This window comes from Propithecus coquereli, unplaced genomic scaffold, assembly GCF_000956105.1.
Source record: "Propithecus coquereli isolate 6110/MARCELLA unplaced genomic scaffold, Pcoq_1.0 Scaffold574, whole genome shotgun sequence".
Classification (NCBI taxonomy): Eukaryota; Metazoa; Chordata; class Mammalia; order Primates; family Indriidae; genus Propithecus; species Propithecus coquereli.
In genome coordinates this window covers 74,166-98,742 of record NW_012151663.1, presented here as the reverse complement: position 1 = coordinate 98,742, position 24,577 = coordinate 74,166, and the positions used below count along the sequence as shown (strand labels likewise).

The window sequence follows — 24,577 nt, the reverse complement described above, 5'->3', positions numbered from 1 at the left end:
TCCTGAGAAGGACAGTGAAATGCGAAATCCTTTTTTCCTCTGGATAATTTTGGGAACGGGGTGGCTGTAGTACGGTGGGCCTTGAGACAGGCAGATGGACAAGGAAACCCCTAAGGTCTCTTTCAACCTAAAACATTGTTATCGCTGCTTACTCCTTCCCAAAGGTTGGTTTGGAAGTGAAAACAGTTCCAAATTTAGGTCGGTGTTGGTATCAGGTGTGACTGTTAAAGTGCGGAGGGCCCTCCCTAAAAGCCAGTGAGGGAGCCGGGCCATCTCTCCCTGAGGCCGCACTGGCCATCTGCGTGTCTCCTGGTGTGTCCCACGTATGCGTCATGTGTGGCTGTGACTATGTGCACAGGCACTTATGTTTCTATTAGTGGTTTCGTTGTTTGTTCTCCCGCCCAGGCTCCAGCCCTTGGGCTCACACTTGACTCCGTCTCATCTCATTCCCCACGTCTAGCTAGACTCTGAGGCCTTTCTTTTTACGTCTTGTGTGGATCTTTCCCTCTCTGTTCCTCACTGCCCCTCTAGGTCAGGCCTTCAGTCCTGTCCCTTGGACCACTGCAGCAGACTCTCAGCTGACCTCCCAGTCTCCTGCTCTCCTCCTCCAATCCATTCCCGTACTCTGTTACCAGAATAACCCCCAAACATGCTGCATCGTATCGCTCCCCTGCTCAGAAACCTTCAGTGCTTCCCATTACTAAGCAGACCCGATCAAGCTTCCTGGAATGGGACTGAAGACCTTCCCCAGTCTGGCCCCCACCTGATTTTCTTGTTTGATCTCCCACTGCCATTGTCCTCACACCCTGTGCTCCAGACCCGCCTCCCCATCATTGCCCAAGTACACCTTTTCCGATCCCACTTTAGCCATAGATGCTTGCCTCTCCTGAAATGCCTTCTAGCTTCTTATTCGCTCATTTCATTACAACAAATATTTATTGAGCACCTGCTATGTGCTAAGCACACTGATGGGTCCTGAGGATGCAGCTGTAGTTCCCGTTCTCATGGAGCATCCAGTCTAGTAGGGGAGCAAGGGAGACATCCTCTCCTGGCCTACTTTGTGGTCAGGATGGGGGACTGAGTGGACATGGAATTCCTCACTCCCATCAAGTAGCAGGAGAGGGGGGATATCTGTGGGCTAGATATGCAGACAGAATCTGTAGTGATGGCAGTGAGCAGAAGTTGAAGAACCTGTCCACAGGGAGACTGGGACTGCATACACACTGTAGGCATGGTCACATCAACACACACATGGGGAGTACGAGTTGAGGTCACATGTCCATCCATGGCTGGGAGCCGGAACTGGACTCTACCTGAAGCTGGAAGCTCGACAAGAGTGGCGCCATCTATGAATGGGGACCAGATGATGTCCGTCCCACAGCCCAGAGTCACAGCAGGGAACAGGCTCTCTGCTTCAGGGTATGCGTACACAATCACCTACGAGAGAGCATAACCCTGTGGCTATCTGTAACTTGCAATCCAAATGGCGAGGAAACCCTAACCTGAGAAACTAACATAAACACTGGGAGCCCGTGGACCCATTACCTTGGGCATAGGCAAACATGAAACTATACCACATACAGCCCGTAAAGACCCCAGGAGGACTTCTATGGAAGATAATCCCACTGAATACAGCCTGGGGAATAAAATTTCCAAACATTTAAAAAATACGGTGCGAGGACGAGTCGCACTGTACTTGTTGAGGTCCACAGACCCAGCAAGTTGGACAATTCACATCTGAGGAACAAGAGAAAACAGAGCGATTGGAAAGGGTCTTTAAAATAAAATTGTTTAAAGTATTGGAAGAGATAATGGAAGGAATAGAATCTATAAGACAGGAGATTATGAAACCTGATCAATCAGATATGGGGAAAAAGCAAATAGAAATCCTAGAAATCAAAATAATACAGTCTTTAAAAAATTTGGCCTTAATACTCCAGAGATAGCTAAAGAGAAAAGTGATTGAACTGGCTGGTAGATCCGAGGAAATCAGCAATCATGCAATCTGGAGAAGACAAAGAGATGGAAAATGGAAAAAAGCAACCGAGAGACAGGAGGATAGAGGGAGAAGCTACGACATAAATTAAGGCATTCGGAAGGACAGAGTAGAGAACACAGAGAAGAGGCAGTATTTAAAGAGATAAAGACTAAGAATTTTGTAGAATAGAAGAAAAGTAGAAACTCTCAGATGGATGAAGCAAACCAAGCCTTGACTAGTGTGTAATCAAACTCCATTTAGATAAATCATGGTAAAACCATACAACATCAAATACAAAAACAGTAATTATGCTCATGGCCCCTCTCTCCAGACCACCCTCTGAGCTAAGGATGGATTACCTGAAACAGCCGACTTCTCCAAGTTTTGTAACCTCTAGGTCGCTGGAGATAGAGTCGAGGGTGGGGAGGGGGTGAGAGCAGCGCCACTGTGGCCCTCGGTGGCCCCTCCTGCATGAGGAAGATTGCTCTCTCACCCGCTTGTCCCCAGCCTTGTTGTTTTCGTGGCCTCTTGCCTGACGTATTCACCAGGATCGGGGTCCTTACTAAGCAATCCTCCCAACTTCAAGACTGAAGCTCCCCCCGGCTTTATACTTAATTATCTGGAACTGAGCTGTTTTTTTTAAACCTCTAGCACCTTGAGTAGTAGGCTGAAGTTTCCCAGGTGATCCTTGCTATTTTTCTATAATATGAGGCAATATAGAAACTCGTCGAGTGACTAATATATACCAGGCAGCACACCTAGGTGCTTTACATACTTTCTAAACCTTGTAATAACCTTGCAAAGTAGGTATTATGCTATATTGGTTACGTATTGCTGCATAATATATACTCCGAAACCTGGGCGCTTAAAACAACACATACATACTGTCTCCCAGTTCCTGAGGGACAGGGACGTGAGAGCAGCTTAGCTGGCTGGTTTCTCACAAGGCTGCAATCCAGGTCCAGCCAGGGGTGCGGACATCTGAGGGTGACTGAGGCGGGAGGATCCACTCCAAGCTCACTCACATGGCTGTTGGCCTGAGGCTTCCGTTCCTCTCCAAGGGGGCCTCTGTCTAGGACTGCTCAGGACATGGCAGCTGGCTCTCCCCAGAGATCCCAAAGAGTAACCAAGATGGAAACCAGTCTTCTGCAACCTAATCTTGGAAGTGACACACTGTCATGCCTGCTGCATTCTATTGGTCCCACAGACACCCTAGTACAAAGTGGGAGGGGACTACTGAAGGGGGTGAAGACCAGAAGGCCATTTCGGAGACTGGCCACCCCACACGCCCCCTTCACAGATGGAAACTGGAAGCCAGAGGCCGCAGCCTATCCAAGGCCACTAAGCTAGTGAGTGGAATGATAGAAAGATTTTATCAGAGTGTTAGTCTTCCAGGCACTAAGTATACACTCATTTAATCCTCCCCGTAACGCTAGGCAGGAGGGTAATATTCGCCATTTTACAGGTGAGGAAAGCAAGGCAGGAGAGGTTAGGTAACTCGCCCACAAATCCGCGCTCTGAGCACAGCACAGTACGCCCGATTCAGAGCGTCTTCCCTCCGACCCTGGATTCCCCAGGCCCGGGGCTCTGTGGTGTGCGACCCGGCGTGCGCATCCCCACGGGCGCGCGTGGGGCAGTTGCCGAGACCCGTGTGTCCCACGCGCGCCCGCGGCGCAGTAGGGGCGGGGGGGCGCCGGTGCGGCTCGGCCTGAGGCTCCCGGACCGCCCCCCGGCGCCCAGGTGCGGTGGACCAAGACGGCCGGGAGCGCGTCGGACAAGTTCCAGGAGACGTCGGTGTTCAACGAGACGCTGCGCATCGAGCGCGTGGCGCGCACGCAGGGCGGCCGCTACTACTGCAAGGCCGAGAACGGCGTGGGCGTGCCGGCCATCAAGTCCATCCGCGTGGACGTGCAGTGTGAGTCGAAGCCCTCTCCCTCCCGGGACCCTGGCGGCCCCGCCCGGCCGGGGCATCGAGAGCTGGGGCGGGGAGGGCAGGGCTGGAAGCGGCACCTCGGTGGGGGAGTGTAGACCGTATAGGGTGGTGGGTACTGCCCTGGGCCGTCTACACATTCCCACCCGTGATCCCTTGCAGCATCCCTGTAAGGTGGGCAGGGAAGGCAGGATGAGTCGGATTATACCCCTTCCACAGATAAGAAAACTGAGGTTCCGCGTGACTCACTCACAGGCATAGAGGCCAGATGTGTGATGAGGACACAGAGGCTCTTCCCCATGGCACGGTGCCCTCCTCCCACAGTACCTCGTGTCTCTTCTTTTGCCGGAAGGGCAGCTCTGACTTCCCTCCCCGACCACCTGTAGGACCAAGCACACCACCCACCCCTTGCCCGCCATGGGTAGCCCCCTAACCCCAGGAGCCTGTCTCCCTGCTTGCCACCGTCCAGGCTGGCCCGGGTACCCAGGAGCTGTAGGTCCAGGCCCAAGAGTGTGTCTGGCACCGTCTTAAGCCCTGCGATGAACCTACCTGTTAACTACGTATCCTCCCACCCCGCAAGTGGGACCTGACAGAGTGGTGGGTGGTGGAACTCCAGACCTCTCTTCTGTCCCTCATCAGCCACCCCGGGTCCTGCCAACCCCCGGGGCTGAGTGTCATTTCTCAGGTTACCGGGCTGGTAGGTATAGCCTGGGCCTCACCAGTGCTCCCCTCCACTCGTGGCCTTGCTTGCAACGTCTGTCCAGGGGGCCGTGGAAGGAGGACAGAGGAACGGGGTGCTGGGACATCAGCTGTGGATGTTGGAACGCGGACTGTTGGTGCCTGTCGTGCACAACCCTGGCTGTACACTAGGATCTCTAGGGGATCCTTTGTCTTTTTTTATTTTTAATTTTTTTTAGAGACAGGTCTTGCTCTGTTGCCCAGGCTGGAATGCAATGGCACCATCATAGCTCACTGCGGCCTCAGGCTCCTGGGCTCAAGTGATCCCCCTGCCTCAGCATTCCGAGTAGTTGGGACTACAGGCTTGAGCCGTGATACCCTGCTGATTTTTCTATTTTTAGTAGAGACGGGCTCTTGTGCTTGCTAAGGCTGGTCTCGAACTCCTGAGCTCAAGTGATCCTCCCACCTCGGCCTCCCAGAGTGCTAGGATTACAGGCGTGAGTCACTGTGCCCAGGCGAGTGTGACTTCTTACATATGTATGTGTGTGTGTAAACACCATCGAGTTCAAGGTATAGAATTTTTCCAGGACTCTAGAAAGTTCCCTCATGCTCCCTCCTAGTCAATAATTCCCCCAGAGGCAATCACTATTCTGACTTTTGACACCATCTATGAGCTCTACCAGGCATCAGTATTAAAAAGAAAATCTCCATGTGATCCCATTGTGCACACAGGGGCGAGAACCACCAATCTACTCCAGTTTACTAATGAGGAAACGGGGGCCCAGAGAGAGAAGGGCCTTAGGCAGGTCACACTACGAATTAACAGCTAAACCAGAATCTGAACCAGGGTTTTCCGGATTTCCAGTCTGCGGCCGCTTCCTGCATCCTCATGCAGGTCCCTGGGAGGCACAGCTGGGAGGGAGTCTGGGAAGCCATCAAGTCCAGTCCCCTGCCTCTAGCAGGCTGGTCGAGCTTGCAGGATTGGGAGAGCATCTTGCTCTCTGAAGTGTACCCTGAGGGTGGCTCAGCTTTCCCGAAGGGCCGCCCGGAGCCCCAGCCCCGCCCCCCATTTGTGTCACCCAATCCTGACTCCATGCGGGCTGTGCCCTCGCAGACCTGGACGAGCCGGTGCTGACGGTGCACCAGACGGTGAGCGACGTGCGCGGCAACTTCTACCAGGAGAAGACGGTGTTCCTGCGCTGCACGGTCAACTCCAACCCGCCCGCCCGCTTCATCTGGAAGCGGGGCTCTGACACGCTGTCCCACAGCCAGGACAATGGGGTCGACATCTATGAGCCCCTCTACACCCAGGTCAGGACGGGCAGCTGGCTCGCCACACACTGTTCCTCCTGCCCCCAACGAGGGAGGGGCGGGGGCTGAGTTCTTAGGGTTGCCCTGACTTCAACAGTGCTGTTCTGAGGCTGGGAGCACGCGTCGCAGTTGGAGTTCAGATGGCCCGGGCAGGGAATGTTAGGGCAGAAAGGTCGGGGAGCAGTGGTGAGGACAGGAGAGACCCCAAAGCAACGTGTCCCCCAGGAACGTTGCTAGTTAGGGGAAGGCAGGCCCTGGAGCTGGTAGAGTGTTGGGAACCCATGGGCAGGCACAGCAGAAGTGGGGGCAGGGAGACAACTCTCTTCCACGGGCCCCCTGCAGTCCCAGGAGATGGCGACGATGCTGTCCTGCCCGGGACGGCGTTCACAGGCGGCTGCCAGAGCTCACCTGTGGCCTGTGGGCCAGGCTCACGTGTGAGTGGCTTGGGTACGGCAGAGCAGGTTCCCTCCTTTACCCCTTCGTTTCCCAGAGTGAGGAACCTGAGGCCTGGTCCTGGTCAGGTGCACCAGGGCCACCTCAGACCCAGAGAAGCCCGTGACGAGGCGCTGCCGAGGGTGCGGCAAGTCTGGCATCCGCTCCAGGCTCAGGGCGCAGGGGCAGGTGGTGTGGATGGAAGCTGAGAAGATAGGAATTAGAACAGGAACTTGCTGTAGCCGCGGGCGCGCGGCGAATGAGTGTGTGGGACCCCGGAGACTGGAGCAGGCGCCTCACCCGAGTGGTCCACTGCCGCCCAGGGGGAGACCAAGGTCCTGAAGCTGAAGAACCTGCGGCCCCAGGACTATGCCAGCTACACTTGCCAGGTGTCTGTACGTAACGTGTGCGGCATCCCAGACAAGGCCATCACCTTCCGGCTCACCAACACCACGGGTACAGGCATTTCCCCGCCCACGCTCCCGCCCGCCTGGCTGATGCCCCCAGGAGACAGTGCCCCGCCCACACAGGACGCAGGCACACGGCTGCTGGTGTCCCGCCCGCCTCCCCGCCTCCTGCTCCCTGTCTTCTCCCCTCTCATCTCCCCCAGGGCTTCCCGCCCCCATGCTTTCCCTAGTCCCCTCATCTCCCCGACATCCAGCCCTGCCTCACTGTCCCCTAATGCCCCACCTCCTTGTCCTCTCAGCACCACCAGCCCTGAAGCTGTCTGTGAACGAAACTCTGGTGGTGAACCCTGGGGAGAATGTGACCGTGCAGTGTCTGCTGACGGGCGGTGACCCCTTACCCCAGCTGCAGTGGTCCCATGGGCCTGGCCCGCTGCCCCTGGGTGCTCTGGCCCAGGGCGGCACCCTCACCATCCCTTCAGTGCAGGCCCGGGACTCCGGCTACTACAACTGCACGGCCACCAACAACGTGGGCAACCCTGCCAAGAAGACCGTCAACCTGCTGGTGCGCTGTACGTGGCCACAGGGAGGGGTGGGAGGGAAGTTGAGAGGCAGACAGGGTCTCTACCCTCCGGGAGGTACCAGTGAACTGGGCAAGGGGCCTGTCTGCTTCTCCCGCTCAGGAGGCGTGTTCCAAGCACTTAGATTTCCCTGCAATTCAGCCATCTGCCAGCAGATGGCAGAAGGACTAAAATTTGTGTAAAGTTTTATTTACAGTTTACGGTCTACATTTCCAAATATAACCTCAACGATCAGAGAAGTAGGAAGGACTGAAATTGGTTACCTACATTTTTTTAGATGGGGAAACTGAGGCTGCAAAAGCTAAATGTGGACATTCTAGGCTTCAAGAGAAACTTGCTTGGCTTTCTCCCTCTACTATGGTTTCTATGTGATTCACTGAATATAAAGTAAAAATAACACACATTTCCACCTACCTGATATGTAAATCTTTATTATGAAAGCATTTAAGTGAATCTGAAGGCAACTACTAAGAGTTAAAATGACGCAAAACTTGGAGCACGGTCTAAAGAAGTACAAACACGTTCCTTACTAAACCTCAGCCAGTGTAGTATCAGCAGCTACTCACAGTGATCTTGATTTTGTCACTCTGATTTAAGGGGGAAATGTACAATTTTTCTGCTTGTGCAGCTTTAGGGTTTTTTGTTTGTTTGTTTTTGCTTTTTAAGATCCAGGCTTATTTCCAGCTCTTTAGCACTTGAAAGTAAAGTACAGCGTCTGCCAGACCCAGCTGAGAGTCCCGGATGACTTGGGCTTTCTTACTCGTTCATCTCTCAGCACCAGTCTCTCTCTGACTCCCCTCCCAGACTTGCTGTTTAATCAGAGTGAGAAAGACGGCAACAAGATTGTGGCTAGCTGATGAATACTTTTTCTCTCGATGGTACTTTTCCCATCAGAAATTGTTTTCTCCACCTAATTCCTTTTGGCCTTTAAAACCTGGGTTGGTGAGATCTCAGTTTATATGAAATACTTACGGTCACCTCCTAGTGTGACCATATAGCCTGCCTTGTCCAGCACAGTCCTGGTGTGTGGCTGTTGTACCTGTGTCCTGTCCAATAAATCGGGTAACCTATTAAGAACTCTGTCTCACTCTTAGCTTACTTCAAACAAGATCCACGTTTTTTTTGACGAGTCCCCTTTTCTTTCTAAACTCTGTGTTTTTATGTTATTGCATGTAAAATGATTGTATTGGTCTTTTATTACAAAAATTACACATGCTTGTTACAAAGGGTCAAACGGCACAAAAGGGTAAAATATGAAAATTAAATTGCCTGTCATTTCTTCTCAGTTCCACTCTGTAGATACAACCACAATTATATTCTAGTGCATTCTTCCAAATGTGTATTTTGCATCTGCAAGGTTTAAAACAATGATAAAAATAAAGCAGTGTAGTGATCAAGAGTGTAGTCTCTGAGTCTGAATTCAAGACTTGCTACTTTTTTTGGCAAGTTGCTTAACCTATGAGCCTCAGTTCCCTCCTTTGTAAAATGGGGACCATAAAGCACCTCCCTCAGAGAGTTTTGGATGGGTTAAATGAGAAAATCCGTGTCGAGTGCTTAGAACAGTGCCTCTCACACGGGGTATGTTCAGTCCACAGTGGCTATGATTATTACCAAACCCGCTTTTCTGCAGTGAGCTTTTTTGAACTTCTAAACACTAAGCAAGCAGAACAATTTCCAAGCAGAGAAAAGTGATGGTTTCACCTGCAGGGGTTGTAGCCCCCCACCTCCAGGAGGGCCAGTTTGAGGGGAGCAGCTGGGTCTGGGTGGGGTGGGACATGGGCCCCTGGCTTCAGGCCAGCCCCAGCCATCCTTCCCTCCCCATCCACCCATAGCCATGAAGAATGCCACGTTCCAGATCACGCCTGATGTGATCAAAGAGAGTGAGAACATACAGCTGGGCCAGGATCTGAAGCTGTCATGCCACGTGGATGCGGTGCCCCAGGAGAAGGTGACCTACCAGTGGTTCAAGAATGGCAAACCAGCACGCATGTCCAAGCGGCTGCTAGTGACCCGCAACGACCCTGAGTTGCCAGCTGTCACCAGCAGCCTAGAGCTCATTGACCTGCACTTCAGCGACTATGGCACCTACCTGTGCATGGCTTCTTTCCCAGGGGCACCTGTGCCCGACCTCACCGTTGAGGTCAACATCTCCTCTGAGACAGGTGGGCAGCTGGAGGGGTGTTGGGGAGATGTAAGGAGGGGAAGGTGGGGGGAATAGCTTGAGAAAGTGAGGCCAGAGTGAGGAGGATGCCATTTGTTCGTGCCGTGTACATTTATTAAGCCCCTGTTATATGCCAGGCACTGAGCTAGGTCCTGGGGTAGAATGGTGGGCAAAACAAGCTCTGCCCTTATAAAACTTAGTAGGAAGGCAGACGTGTTTCAGATAGTCTCACAAATAAATGTATCATTGTGGACTGTGACAAATGAGAGTCTGGAAGGAGTTCCCTGAGATAGAATGTTTGATCTGAGATCTAGGCAGAGGACAGCAAGGAAGGGCCAAAGAATCAGCAATGTGCAAAGGCACCGAGGCAGGAAAGTGCGCTGGACATAGGAGAACCGAGGGAAGGAGAGTGTGGCTGGGAGACTGGAGTGGGATGATGAGTGTGGAGAGGTCGGCAGGGGCCAAATTATGTAGGACCTTGTGGGCTGTTAGTCAGCGAGGGCCACCGAAACAAGGTGCTACAGACTGGTGGCTTAAACCACAGAAATTTATCTTCTCACAGTTCTGGAGGCTAGAAATCTGAGATCATGGTGTCACCAGGGTTTGTTTCTTCTGAGGCTTCTCCCCTTGGCTTGTAGATGGTCATTTTTCCCTCGTCTTTACATGGTCTTTCTTCTGGGCATGTCTGTGTTCCGATCTCTTCCGTTTGTAAGCACCCCGGTCTTAGCGGACGAGGGTTTACCCAAGTGACCTCATTTAACCTTAATTACCTCTTTAAAGATTCTGTCCCCAAACACAGTCACATTCTGAGGTACTTGAGGTAAGGACTTCAACATCTGAGTCTGGGGGTGACACGATTCAATGCATAAATAGGCCATGATAAGGATTTGAGTCTTTATTCCAATAATAATAAATAACAATAATGAAATGATACAGCTAACATTTATGGAGCATTTGCTATGTGTTCTGACGATTTCATATTTATGTCATTCACTTTCATGATTTACCCTATGGGATAGTAGTTTATCTTCTCATTTTACAGATGAAGAAACTTAGGCTGAGAAAGTTGAAGAAACTTACCTAAGATACTACAACAACAAGTGGTAGAGCTAGGATTTGAACCAGGCAATCTGACTTCAGAGCCTGCTGTCAGCCACCGCTGAGGGGTTTATACTTCGAGAATGACAGGAGGTTGGAGAGGGTCTCCAGAGTCTTGGCCCTAGCCCTAGGACCTGGTACTGAGGAGCAGGATGACTTTGGCCAGCTGTCCCATGACCAGGTGCAGAAATGTAACAGCTCTGAGTATTTCTTCCTTGGGCTCTTCAACTCTCTGGGCCTCAGTTTCTCTCTGTGAGAGATTGGACCAGGTGGCCTTGGAGGCCTCTTCCACCCTGACATCCGCACAAGGTGAAACTGGAGAGATCAAAAAAGGCTTCTGGAAGGAGATGAACTTGAGCTGGCTTTGGGAGTGGACCAGAACTCCACAGATTGCATAAATTCATTTTGCAAGCTGCTTTATGCCAAGCCCTGGGCGCCAGACCGAAGGCACAGCCCTTCCTCAGAGCTCACTGCCTAGCCAGGGGACAGGAGCATGTTTTGGGCAGGGGTAAGGCAGGAAATGGAAGGGCAAACCTTGGAAATGTGACATGGAGGTATAGGAGGAATTTGTAGAGCATCCTGGGGAAGCCAGGGAAGTCTTCTTGGAGAGGCGTGCTCCACGTGAGCCTTGAGGGCCCGTTAACGTTTGCCAGATGGGAGGACACGCCTAGGAAAGGGTGTGACAAGCATAAGGAATGGGGGAGCACCCCAAAGTGCATGAGACCTGGTGTGTCCAGGGAGTGTGTTTCTCACAGTGGATCCCACAGCTGGAACACAGGATGGGAGAGGGGAGATGAGGCTGGGGGTGGTAGAGGCCAGAGCAAGAGGACCTTGTTTGCAGCGCCCAGGAGTTTGAGCTTTAACCTGAGGGTAGTACAGCCTCAAAGGGAGAGAAGTCTCTTTAGCCTGTGGGGGGTGTAGAAGGGTGGGGAGCTGGGATGTTTTCAGAGCCAGGAAGGGGCCTGGGGCTGTTTCAACCATTTGGCTCTAGGCCTGATGCCTCAGGCATGGAACTGTTTTAAGGACCGTGGAAATTATTTAGGACTGGAAAAATAAATCAAGTGGCTCCCAAATACAAAGAGAAAATTGCAAAATTAAAGCCAATAAATGCACAAATGTTTATAGAGTATAAATTATGCTAACTAGATAACTGGACCTCAGCTTGCCTTGTAGAGCTATTTACAAATAATAACTTTATATTTAATTATATTTAATGTACGACATGGGTGCATTTTAATGTGTTTGATGGGCCGTACGCAATGGGACCCGTGGAAGTCTTCAAAAGACCCTTCGTTTGGGCAATGTGTTGGGTTGGATTAGGTTCGGTTGTGAATAACAGAAGAATCGTAACTAATAATGGCTTGAACAAGCTAGATGTGTATTTCTTCCTCATGTAAAAGTCTGGGGTGAGCAGTCCGGACTAGTATAGTGGCTCTGCTCCACCAAGTCCTCAGGGACCCAGGGTGCATCTGACTTGCTCTTCCATCATCCTTAGCATGTGCCACCTTGTCCACGATGGCAGTTCCAGCCGTTGGCCAGAATTTAGTTATGTGGCCACAGCTAGCCATAAGGCAGGCTGGGAGATTAGCCTTTATTCTAAGACTAATTCTAAGACATTATTGAGATAGTGTGCCCTGCTCAAAACCAGGCATGCTGTTACTTTGGAAGAAAGGGTAAGGATGTTTGGGGACAGACTAGCAGTCTGTGATAACACTCTAGGCAAGAGGATGTGAAGGCTTTAACCAGGGCAGGCCGGGGGGTAGCAGAGAGGGGACTGAGAGTGGAGATAGTTAGTAGAAATGTTCAAAAGGTGGAACCCTCAATACTTAGTAGTGTTGGGGAGGAAGGAATAGGCCAGGCTGACTTCAGGTCGCTGTTTGAGTTGGGAGATCCAGGAGGTGGAGAGGATCTGGAAAGATGAGTTCTGCTTTGAAGGCGCTGGGAAGTCCGGATGGGGGAGAGAGGCTTGCACTAGGGGGAGGCAAGCAGCAGCCAGAGAGCAGAGGCCAGGAGGGAGCTCTGACTCGCTCCCACCTGTCCCCCACCCCTCCCGCAGTGCCGCCCGCCATCAGCGTGCCCAAGGGCAGGGCCGTGGTGACTGTGCGCGAGGGATCGCCTGCGGAGCTGCAGTGCGAGGTGCGGGGCAAGCCGCGGCCGCCCGTGCTCTGGTCCCGCGTGGACAAGGAGGCCGTGCTGCTGCCCTCGGGGCTGCTCCTGGAGGAGACTCCGGACGGCAAGTTGAGGCTGGAGCGCGTGAGCCGCGACATGAGCGGGACCTACCGCTGCCAGACGGCTCGCTATAATGGCTTCAACGTGCGCCCCCGTGAGGCCCAGGTGCAGCTGAACGTGCAGTGTGAGTCATGCCACCCCATCCCCACTGCCTTCCCAGCCCGGCTGCCCCTCGTGCGCCCCGGTCCCACCAAACCCCCTCCTACTGCTGGTACCCCGAAAGCCGCCCTGCCGCCCTCGTGCTCTGAGACACGGAGGTGCGTGTTCCCGGCCCCACTTCCATCAAGTGCATCCCGCCTTCATTTGCAGCGACCCAGTGAACAAAGGAATGACTCGGTTTTGACAGGTGGGAATGGGATTTTGAGGAGGAGGAAGGACCTTCAAGGAGAGTACACTGTCTGATAACAAAATGAGGAAATTAACTCATCATGTACCAAGCACTATTCTAAGAGAGTTTTAACGCCCTCATTTAACCCTCCACAGCCCTATGAATTCCCTTAGTCCCCTATTTTTACGAATACGGAAACTGAGGCACAGAGAGGTTAAGTAACTCGCCTAAGGTCTCACAGAGGCAGGGCTGGGATTTGAACCCCTGCGTTATGCTCCTTTTCATTATATGAGGGGTCAGAGGCCCAGTGAGGGCGTGACCAGAGGCAGTCTGGGGAGCACGGTTGGAGGGAAGGGCCAGGAGGGCGTGAGTACCTGAGGTCGGGGAGGGGTGAGCCTTGCCATTGCATGAGTGTGTCGCGGGCGTGCGTCTGCCCTGAGATCCTTGCAGGCTGGGGGTCATGGGAGGAGGGGAGTGCGTCGCCTCTCTGACGGGGCCGCTCGTCAGACCCCACTCGGGGGGCGAGGCCCGGCTGACCGCCGCTCCCGCCCCCAGTCCCGCCGGAGGTGGAGCCCAGCTCCCAGGATGTGCGCCAGGCGCTGGGCCGGCCCGTGCTCCTGCGCTGCTCGCTGCTGCGAGGCAGCCCCCAGCGCATCGCCTCGGCCGCGTGGCGCTTCAAAGGGCAGCTGCTGCCGCCGCCGCCCGTCGTCCCCCCTGCCGCCGAGGCCCCGGACCACGCGGAGCTGCTCCTGGACGCCTTAACCCGCGACAGCAGCGGCAGCTACGAGTGCAGCGTCTCCAACGACGTGGGCTCGGCCACCTGCCTCTTCCAGGTCTCGGGTGAGCGTCCCGTCGGTCCCGCCCCGCCCTCCGCCACCTGGCACCAGGCTCCGCCCCAGTCCCTGCCCTGCCGCGCGGGCTGGGCTCCGCCCCTTTGAAGCCCGCCTTCCCCAGGCTTCGGCCGGGCCTCTCCAAGACCCGCCCATGCCTGGCCTGGGCCCCGCCCATGCCCGGCCTAGACCCCGCCCCGTGCCTTCCGGACCCAATCCTTGACCTCACGGTCCCGCCCCCTCCAGACACGGGCCACGCCCCTCCACCCCTCCCTCTCTAGGTCTAGGCCTGCCCCTTTCAAGGCCCTCCCACATTTGTCTTAAGCCCCGCCCATCACAGCTCAGCCACCTCTTCCTTGGCGTGTTGCAGCCGCACCCCTTTCTAACCCGGCCTTCACCAGGCCTGGGCCGTGCCCCTTTGGCCCCGCCGGCCTCAGGCCTAGACCCGCCCCGAGTCTGGGCCCCGCCCACACGAGGCATAGGCTCCGCCCCTTTCGGCCTCGTCAGTCGCAGCTCCGTGCTTCCCACGTGGTCAGCTCCAGGCCGCTCCCACCGGCCTTAGGCCCGCCCGAGCCCTGGCACCGTGGCGTTCCAAGCCCCTCCTCCCTCATCCTTGGCGCCAGAGGCTGCACATAGGGAACCCCCTCAGGGTCCTGAGCTGTAGCTTAGAGGAGAAAAGACGCCCCTCAGCAGCTTCTCCGGAGCGTCAGGGGTGGCACTGGGCCGGACAGCGCGCCTTTCCTGAGCTGCCAGCCCAGAGAGGAAGCCCTTCTGTTCCCAGGAATCCACCTCTGCCCCAGCTCTTCAAGTCATTCCCGGGCGGCTGGTGGCAGCGCCCCTGGAGGAGAGCCCCAGGCGTGCCTGTCCCCCATTCCACTGCACACCCAGCTTTCCCAACAGCACCTAACTGGGTGCCGCTTCGGCTCCTGTTCAGATGCCCCACTCGACAGCAGGGGGTCAGGACCACAGGTCACCAGCCCCTCCCAGCCCCTCCCCGCCACCCAGCCCCGCCAGCCAGAGGCCCCTGTGACATTTCCCGCCTCCTTCCCTTCTCCCCTCTTCTCCCACACTTGCCCTGTCTCCCCACTTCCCTGCCTCCCTCTGTTCCCCTCCTCTCTCTTCTCTTCTTTTCCTCTTAATATCCCCGACCCTTCTGTGTCTTACCCCATCCTCCTTCCCTGTGCCTTCCCTAATATCCCTTCTCTGTGCCTTCCCAAATGTCTCTTTTCTCTGTCTCTTCCTTGGCCTTTTCTCATCTCACCAACGTATCACCTCTTGGAATTTCCAATGTCCCTTCTCTATCTGCCACCTTCCCTCCTACCCATCCTCATTCTCCCCAATCCTCTCCTCTCCCAACATCTCCCTCCTCACAATGTTCCCTTTCTCTCTGTTCCCCATTCGCTCTCTGTCCCACCCCGTCCTGTTTCCCTCTCCCACACCTCCTCTCTCTGTCTCTCCCCCTCCCCACCCTCCACGGCCCCGTGCCCGCTCCCCACCCTCTCAGCCAAAGCCTACAGCCCGGAGTTTTACTTCGACACCCCCAACCCCACCCGCAGCCACAAGCTGTCCAAGAACTACTCCTACGTGCTGCAGTGGACGCAGAGGGAGCCCGACGCTGTTGACCCCGTGCTCAGCTACAGACTCAGTGTCCGCCAGGTGGGCCACGGGGGAGCAGGGGCCTGGGGGCAGCCGGGGAGTGGTGTGGCTGACTCTGGAAATGCTCCTCAGGCCAGGGGAAGGGGTTGGAGATAGGGGCTCAGACACACTGACCCCCTTATAGGCAACTCTTTAGAGGCGGCGAAAAAGTGTTCTGGACATAGCGGCAGGAGATAGGAGGTTCTAGGGACCTGTCCCTTCTAGGGACCTGACCCAGACACAGCCCTGAGAATTGGGCAGACAAGGCTCTGCTGGGTCAAGGGGGAGCCAGCACTGGTCAAGAACATAGAATCTGCTCTTTGGTCAAGAGCTTAAAGAGGGAGGGTCAGTCTCATCTACGGGGTCTCTGCAGCGCAAGGCCAGAGTCACTAAGCTGTTTTCGTGCCCCGTCTCATTCCATGTGGTTCTGCCCAGCCCAAGAGGCAGTTGGTGGGAGGGTAAGAGTGTGCTCTGGGGCAGACTGCCTATGCTAGAATCCAGTTTTGTATGAGCTTGGGCAAGCTGCATCTCTTCGGCCTCAGTTTTCTTATCTGTAAAATGGGGGTAATTATAATATTCTACCTCATAGGAGTGTTACTGTAGGATTAAATGAGTTAATAATGGCAAAACACTTAGAACAGTGCCCAACACTCGTTAATTATTCAATACATGGTGCTATCATTATTTTTATTATTAAGACAGCCCTGGGAGGTGAACATGGAAGGGGCGATTGTCCCATCTCACAGATAAGGAAACTAAGGGCCTGACTTCCTAGTCCTTCGCTCATTCTGCTCCTCCACTCTGTCCCTCCCAAGTCACACGAGGGCCTGGGCTGGGCTCCAGCAGAGAGCGTGGCCTGCCATGCATCTGGGAACTCTCTGTGTTGACAGTTGAACCAGCACAATGCCATGGTCAAGGCCATCCCTGTACGGCGTGTGGAGAAGGGGCAGCTGCTGGAGTACATCCTGACTGATCTCCGTGTGCCCCACAGCTATGAGATCCGCCTCACGCCCTATACCACCTTTGGGGCTGGTGACATGGCCTCACGCATCATTCACTACACAGAGCGTAGGTGACAGTGCTGGTGGTGGTGGGAAAGGTGGGCCCATCTCACGCCCAGGGACCCCATCCACCATCCCCACATGGTTCCTGAGCTTGGGGCTCCACACTGTGCACTCTCCTACCCTGTCACTGCAGGCCAGGCCCACTGGCCCCTGGTCCTGGCTCTGAGGACCCTGTCCCCTGGTCCCAAGCAGGACACCCTCTGCAGAGCCCCACACCTCGGTTCTGACTTGGTTTCCCTGCTTGCTTTCTCAGCCATCAACTCTCCGAACCTGTCAGGTGAGACACCAACACACCCTCCAGACACACAATGTCCCCTTCCCTTTAGGGACACAGCTCCTCTCCTGGAGGGAGGAAGGAACCTCAAGAGATACTCAGAAAATGACTTCTTGCTGTCTTTTCATGGGGCAGGGCCAGCAGCTAGAAGGAGAAGCCAGGCTGGGCTGGAGTTGCTTGAATTTAGGATTTATTCTGGGGCTTAAAGCCTGGGCAGGTAGGGAGAGATTACTGTCCCCAGAAGAAAATAGAAGAGGCCAGACTAATCCACACTCCCTGTTGCCTGGGGCAGGGTTCCTAGTCTGTGAGCCAGGGACCCCTAAGGGATGTGGGCATAGAATTCAGGGGGTCTATGAACCTGGAAGGGCATACAATTATTTCTTTATATTCCCTGACTTCTAGCAGAAATATAACGTCCCCTTCGGTGATGAATGTCGACAGCAAACCACAGCAGTGGAATCAGTGCTTTGTCAGCAGTGGCAAGCTGATGTTTTCCCGTCACCTTGTAGTTGCAGACACCTCTAAATATCATTTACATTCATTATTATTTCGAAACTATGGTAGTTATTAGACCAAACACCAGATCTTATGATTTACATAATGGAGAAGCCCACTTATAATTTTATAACAAATTTAAAAATATTTTGACAACTATATTTCAATATAATTGATATTCTTTATAATCCTATATATTTCATTTTATGCATCTAAAAATCATAGATGCATAGTCCTTAGGCTTCACTGATGCCCAGAGGGTCTATAGCACAAAAATGGTTACTAAGGCTTGTTACAGAACAAATCTGTTGCCTGGTCCCGCAGAGTCCCGGCTCCATTGCCAGGAGGCGGGGAGCCGCCTCAGGGGTGGTGGGGGAGGGCGAGGCTGGCCCGAAGGGCGAGGGGCCGACTCGGTCTCATCCCCCACCCCAATGCAGACAACACCTGCCACTTTGAGGATGAGAAGATCTGTGGCTACACCCAGGACCTGACAGACAACTTTGACTGGACACGGCAGAACGCCCTCACCCAGAACCCCAAGCGCTCCCCCAACACCGGCCCCCCCACTGACATAAGCGGTACCCCTGAAGGTGAGGACCTGGCCGGCTGCTAGGAATGGAGGACTGCTCTCGGGAGGGGGCCAGGCCCAGGGAGCCCCAGTCTGAGGGCAGACAGGGCCCTGTGCTAACAGAGGATCAGGAGGAAGAGAGGTTGCAGCAGAGCACTTCCTGTCTGGTCGTGGGTGCGGACCAGACTGCTGTGCGGTGCTGCGGGCGGGAGGCAGGGGTGAGGATGGGGTAGGGGGGGAGGCTGGGCAGAGGGAGGCGGTGGAAGGGCGGGACAGGGCCTGTTGGTGCATCGCCCCTCCCCCGCAGGCTACTACATGTTCATTGAGACATCAAGGCCCCGGGAGCTGGGCGACCGTGCAAGGCTGGTGAGTCCCCTCTACAATGCCAGCGCCAAGTTCTACTGTGTCTCCTTCTTCTACCACATGTATGGGAAGCACATCGGTGAGTCGGGGGACCAGGTGGTTGACTGTGTGTGCTGGGGGGGGTCACAGGAGGCCAGGAGCTGGCCCACGTGAGGCCTGAGCCTCCCGACTTGGCTAAATCACAAGTCCTTGGAGGGGGTATGGATAGAAGGTTGGCAAGGGGAGAAGTTGAGGTTTTGAGATGATCAAGGCTTCAGCAGGACAAGATGGAAGTCCCGGAGGGATGGAGGAGACCACTAAGAAGTCGCACATACTGAGTGCCTGCCAGGTGCCAGGTGATGTCCTGGGCGCTCAGCATCCCTGGTCTCATTAACCCGCACCACTACCAGCTGAGGAAGTGTTACCACACAACTCAGAGAGGTTAGGCATTCGCCAAAGGCCACACAGCAACCCAGGTCTGACTTCCCTGTGTCCTAAACACGGGACTGGAAGGGTGCCGCTGTGCGCAGTGGGAGGAAGTCCTGCTTCCTAAGTGTTCGAGTGGACCCGAGAGTGCCCTTTGGTAGAGATGGCACTGGCAGGGGTGTTGCACTGATCGATAGCCCATCGGTTCAGCCACCACTTCCGGAGCAGCTGCCCTGTGCCAGGTGTCCGGTGCCGCAGCTGCCCGTCCTCTTGGCACCCGCAGTCAAGTGGGAGGGACAGACGTTGAACAACCAATGGCACCAGGTGGGAGTTCGCGACCCCTGTGGCAGTGGAAGGACAGGCCAAGACAGCTGGTGACAGGGAGACCTGACCGACCCTGGGGACAGGGGCGTGGAAGACTCTACTGAGGAAGTGAGGATTTTTTAGTTTCCTTTGTTTACTTATTTATGGGAAGGGCGGTATATTTCACATGGGTCAAAAGGCACAAAAGGTGCACGATGAAAGTCCCCTCCCGTCCCAGTCCTCCTGCCACCTGGAGCCCTGCCCCAGGGGCAATGGATAGACTAGATTTGGGGGCAGATTTCCAGAGGTACTTTATGCACGTAGAAACCAGTGCCTATTTGTATTCTATTTCCTCCCAGTTTTACTCACGCCTCTCCGTGCTTGCTTTCCCCTCTGAGCTGTGCGTCATCGTGGCCACCATTCCTTATCAGTGCTCGGGAAGCTTCTTCATGTTTTCCGCAGCTGCACAGTGGAGGGAGTGCCGTTAAGCAAGCCTAGGCCCGACGGCTCACCAGGGAGAAGTCTCCGGGGCTAGAGTGATGGGTCACGCTGCACGGGGGAACTGGAATGGAGGGGGAGGGACGGCTCTGCAGCCACTGGGGCCCCTAAGCCATCCACACAGACCAGTTTGCCCATGGCTGGGTCAGGACGTCCTAAGACGCTTCCTTTGGGGTAGGCGAGGGTGGGTGACAAGGACATCCCCGCCCAACCCAGCCCTCTTGTTTCCACTGGGCTTCCCAGCTAGGGTAACCAGTCCATTCTGGTTTGCCCTGGCCTTTCAGTTTTAGCACTGAACCCCCTCCATCCTAGGCAAACCAGGACAGTTGGTCGCTGTATCTCCTGCTCAGGAGGGACACTGGGCTCAGCTGCCAAGAGGAGCATGTTGGCTCCCGGAAGGCCCTGGGAGATCAGGCCCTGTGAGCTGGGAGAGAGAAAGCGGGAGGGGCAGTCCCTGCCACAGACCTTGCTCTGAGTTCCCCAGGTGGCGGAACAAACACAGGTCAGGGAAAGCTTGGGGAGGCAGTTTTAAATTTTGCCTAAGGAGGAACCTGGAAGCATCAGATCTGCCCAGCAAAGGAGTGGGCTGTCCCTGGGCAGGAGGACTATCTGGCGGGGGTGCCGTGGGGAGGACCCATGTCCCAGATTCCCTGCTCAGGCCCCTCTGAAGGCCCCCCGCACCGCCTTCTCCAGGCCTCCCACACCTGAGCTGGCCCCCGTCTGCTTCCTGGACCGCCTCTGCTGCCACGCTCCCTGGCTCCCACTCAGCTACAGCACGCGGGTCTCCTTGCTTTTCTTTAAATACTCGACGCAGGTTCCTGCCTTAGAGGCCTTTGCTTGTGATATTCCCCCAGCCTGGAACCTTCTTCCCTCCCTTCATTCAGGTCTCCTCAAAGAGGTCCCGGACCACCCATCTAAAACAGCTCTCTATCCTTTTCCCTGCATTATTTTCCTTATAATGCCTACCTCCAGTGAAACGTCATCTCCACAAGGGCCGGGCTCTTCGTCTTGTTCTAGTGCCTAGAACAGTGCCTGGCACACAGTGGTGCTCAATGAGTGCCCAATTAGTTGAATGAATGAATGAATGATTAAATGAACGATGGAGGATTTGGGCTTGATAAACCCTGAGGTCACTTCCAACCCTGAGATTCTGTGAAAGTCCTTAGGGACAGTCATGGAAACGCTCCATTCAGCGTTTAATTGTTGAGAACTGATAGGAATTTGATGTGGGGGCTGGGCCCAGAAGAAAGGATGGATGGATGGAAAGAATGTGAGCAGGTGAATGAAAGGTCAGGCGCAAACACCGGCCTAAAGCTGCTTGTTTGCTGAGTGCAAAGGTCAGCTGAAAACAGCTGACCTGTATGGAAGGTGTTAAAGAAATTTGTAAACGGCCCTGGCTCTTTGCACGTGTCCTTGGAAATAAATTCGGGGAGGAAGCCAGCTGAGGAGGCCATTTTCTCCTTTAGATTTTGGTCTCTTTCCCTTCTCTCTAAACACTATGCGTTTCTAGTAATCATTCCTTTCTTCGCTACCGAGCTCAGGGGTGAAAAAGTAGCTGCAACAATCTGACACAGGCCTTCCCTCGAGGAGCCAGTTGGAGGGAGAAGATGGGGACCAGGGTTGTGGTACCACGGCCCAGAGAGGCCTGGGCTTGGGGAGCTGCAGGTTAGGGACTCGGAGTTCCCGAGAAAGAGGGGGGGCTCCCAGCTCAAACCTAGGAAGATTTCTGGAGTAGGCGGCATTCCAGACAGACCTTGAAGAAGGCAAAAGGATTTGGCCAGGGGGACATAGTAGGGAAGGACATCTCAAGCAGAGGGAACAGCCTGGGCAGAAGCCCAGAGGCTGGGAAGCTGGAGTGTGTCCAGGCACCAGCACGTAGTTCCGTTTGGCTTTGGAGGTGGCAGGGAGGTGCGGAGGTACGTAGTGTGCAGGCCCACTCTTAAGGGAGGTTGAGGGTCTTGGGCCCTGGCTGACCCCTGGGAAGGGATGTCAGGAAGGCCCTGAGCAGGGAGGATGTTGGAGCTGATCAGGTGCTGAGAGAAGGGGGTAGAAATTCTGTTTTGGTTTGAGTAGTGAAAAAGCAGGCACGCTCATCAGGGTCCTTGGGGCGGGGGGTGCAGAAAGAAATGGCATGGGATTGAGGCTGGAACCCAGGGGCGTGGAGATGGGGGCAGATCCCCAGGAGGGGGTAGAGAGGGTGGTCCCTTTGTGGCTGGCATGAACCCCAAAGGGCATTGTGGCTTCAGCCCTGCCAAAGCCAGGGTGGGTACCTGTTCTGCTGGGTGCTATTTGCAGCCTGGGCCCATCTCCTGCTGGTGAGGGCGCCTTGAACCTTCAGACACTCCGCAGGCCTGGCTCTGCTGCTGGGCAGGGGGTGTTTCTTGCTGTCCTGGTCCCTCCTCTCCCCTCCCCTCCCACCCTGCCTGGCAGCTCAGGGCACCAGCTGTCCCCAGACCTTGTGTCTCTCTGGCTCTCCTTGATCCAAGCCAGCTTCTTTCATCCCAGGAAGGTAACATTTGGTGGCTGTCCCCCATCAGGAGTTCTGTCTATCTGGTGTCACAGATGGTGCGGCTTTGTCTGTGGGCAGTGCCATGGAAATGCCAGCCACCAGGCGCCCTCTAAGATTGATTCCCCTTCCCTCAGAGCCGGGTATTTCGTGTTGCTGGGGCTCGAGGTGGGCCGGGAGAGACAGGTGGGGGCGCTGACGTTGCCTGGGTGCTCTTAGCCAAGCCACGGTCCCCTCCTTCTCCCCTCGTGCCCCTCAGCACCGCTGGAATCCCCCGTGGCTGTGGGCTCGTGGGCTCAGCACCCCCAGGCTGATGCCTCCAAGGCCTCACTCGCACTGTGTTCACCGCAGCTGTGTAGCACAGGCACTGCCTTTCTTTAAATCAACTCACTTTTTTTTCACTTTGTCCTAAGCATCAGTATTAGAGAAATCCTGCGTTTGAAGGGTTAGCTTCATTCACCGCATGAAACATGCAAATGAGTGCTGAAATTGTAAAAGTCCCTTCACCCACCTCCAGCAGTCCCGTCCTGCCAAGGGCGTGCGTTGTGCTCTGCGAGAGCCCCGCCCTGTGCTCAGACACAGGTCCCGCTGTGCTGGGACGACTCCCCTGTGGAGGGAAAGCTGGGGGGATTAGCGGGTTGGAGTGGAAAGAAAGAAATGAAAGAACATTCGCAAGTCACCCTGATGAACTGAACTCTTGCTGCTGTCCTCTTTTCCCACGAGGGGTGTCCCTGCGGGACTGGGACGTGAGCCAGGCTGCGGGTGGGAGAGGGTCCTGCCCCAGGGGACGGGGCTGTGGGCAGTGGTGGGAGAGGAGGGCCCGGGAGGTGCGGCGAGGCGAGGGCGTCCTGGCCGGGCCTCACTGCCCCCTCTGCACGCCCACCACAGGCTCCCTCAACCTCCTGGTGCGGTCCCGGAACAAAGGGGCTCTGGACACGCACGCCTGGTCCCTCAGTGGCAATAAGGGCAACGTGTGGCAGCAGGCCCACGTGCCCATCAGCCCCAGCGGGCCCTTCCAGGTGAGTCCGCGGGGCCCAGAGGCCCCTCCCAGGCGCGGGTGGTTGCCCTGGCCGGAAGCGTTTCCAAAGCCTCATGCTTGATCCTGGGGCGGGGAGGGAAACAGGCAGGGCGGGGCACTTCCAGGTAGATTGAGGGGAAGAGGTGGGGGGGTCTGGCACCTGGAAGAACCTCCCCAACCCCTGCTCCCTGCTCTCTGACCCCACCCCAGATTATTTTTGAGGGGGTTCGAGGCTCAGGCTACCTGGGGGATATCGCCATAGATGACGTCACCCTGAAGAAGGGAGAGTGTCCCCGGAAGCAGATGGATCCCAATAAAGGTGCAAGACGGGAAGGGATGGGGAGGACCGTGGGGGTGGATGCCCGTCTGCTGTGGGGGCTCAGAATGAGCGATGGGAATCGTGTGTCTGCGGCAGTGCCAACTTGTGCCCACCGTGGGCCCCAGCCCAACTCAGGCTGTGGGGCGTCCGTAGGACAGTGAGAAGCCCCAGCCCCGCCTCCCTGTGAGCGGACTGAGTCACTGGCAGTGCCAGAGTGCCGCCCGTGCCTGTGTCTGAATAGTCTGTGTGTGCCTGGGCTCCAGATGCGAGCGTGTGTCTTCCGGGGCCAGGTGTTTCCAATACCTACAGCTCCAGTTTACCGAGTAATTTCTATGTACCAGGCAAGTACAAAAACCTGTGTATGCATGCTTCGCTTAATCCTCGCAGCAGTCCTTTGTGGTAGCTCACCTATTAGACCCATTTCACAGGTGAGGAAACTGAGGCCCACTGAGGTTAAGTACATTGCTGCCCGAACGCGGCAGGCCGAGCTAACCGTCACACTGCACCACCTCACAGTGGTGCTACGAGCGTGTCCGTGCGCATTGAGGGCGGCGCCCCCCTTGAGGCCCCCAAAAGAGGTGGGGCAGAACAACAGGGCCCCGTTACTGCTGACTGCCTGCCACGCCCTGCCCCTGCCAGAGCTGACCAGAGCCCTGGCCTGTCTCCTCTCTCTCCTGTCGCAGTGGTGGTGATGCCGGGCAGTGGAGCCCCCCGCCAGTCCAGCCCGCGGCTGTGGGGGCCCGTGGCCCTCTTCCTCTTGGCACTGCAGAGATGATGAGAGCTGCTCGGCACCCCCACCTGCCCCCGGCACACCAAAGTGTCCACATTGTACCAAAGACTGACCCCCGCCAGCCGGGGTGCCCAGGGGCAGGGCTGGCCCGCCTGGGAGGGGCCTGTGTCGGCTGCGAAGATGCGCAGAGGACAAGGACAGAGGCCGGCACCGAGGCCGCAGAGACGGTTCGACACACGCACACACGCGCACGCTCACGCTCACACACACAGATATATTAAAGCACAAGTTTCTATCCGACCTGCCAGCACCTTCTTTACTGCGAAGACGGGACTTGCCTGAACGGCATCTGCCGACCCAGGGACCTCGGCGCAGCGCAGGCCTTGTCTTGGCTGCACTTGGGATGTGTTTCTGACCCCTGTCTCCTAACTCAAGGCCA

The 24,577-nt window shown here is 55.5% G+C and overlaps 1 protein-coding gene across 1 annotated transcript in view; it reads left to right on the top strand.

Annotated features, from left to right (window-relative positions):
* The window catches only part of MDGA1 (MAM domain containing glycosylphosphatidylinositol anchor 1), a 53,974-nt gene extending 29,791 nt beyond the window's left edge, over nt 1–24,183 (top strand). The window contains exons 3-17 of the mRNA XM_012658134.1: nt 3,719–3,893; nt 5,701–5,897; nt 6,653–6,785; nt 7,036–7,305; nt 9,147–9,476; nt 12,630–12,926; nt 13,686–13,970; nt 15,465–15,616; nt 16,486–16,663; nt 16,913–16,936; nt 17,866–18,018; nt 18,304–18,438; nt 22,960–23,090; nt 23,300–23,408; nt 24,092–24,183. Coding sequence (XP_012513588.1) covers nt 3,719–3,893; nt 5,701–5,897; nt 6,653–6,785; nt 7,036–7,305; nt 9,147–9,476; nt 12,630–12,926; nt 13,686–13,970; nt 15,465–15,616; nt 16,486–16,663; nt 16,913–16,936; nt 17,866–18,018; nt 18,304–18,438; nt 22,960–23,090; nt 23,300–23,408; nt 24,092–24,183 — 2,661 coding nt within the window. The remainder of the gene's footprint in view (nt 1–3,718; nt 3,894–5,700; nt 5,898–6,652; nt 6,786–7,035; nt 7,306–9,146; nt 9,477–12,629; nt 12,927–13,685; nt 13,971–15,464; nt 15,617–16,485; nt 16,664–16,912; nt 16,937–17,865; nt 18,019–18,303; nt 18,439–22,959; nt 23,091–23,299; nt 23,409–24,091) is intronic.
* Nucleotides 24,184–24,577: the final 394 nt, after the last annotated feature.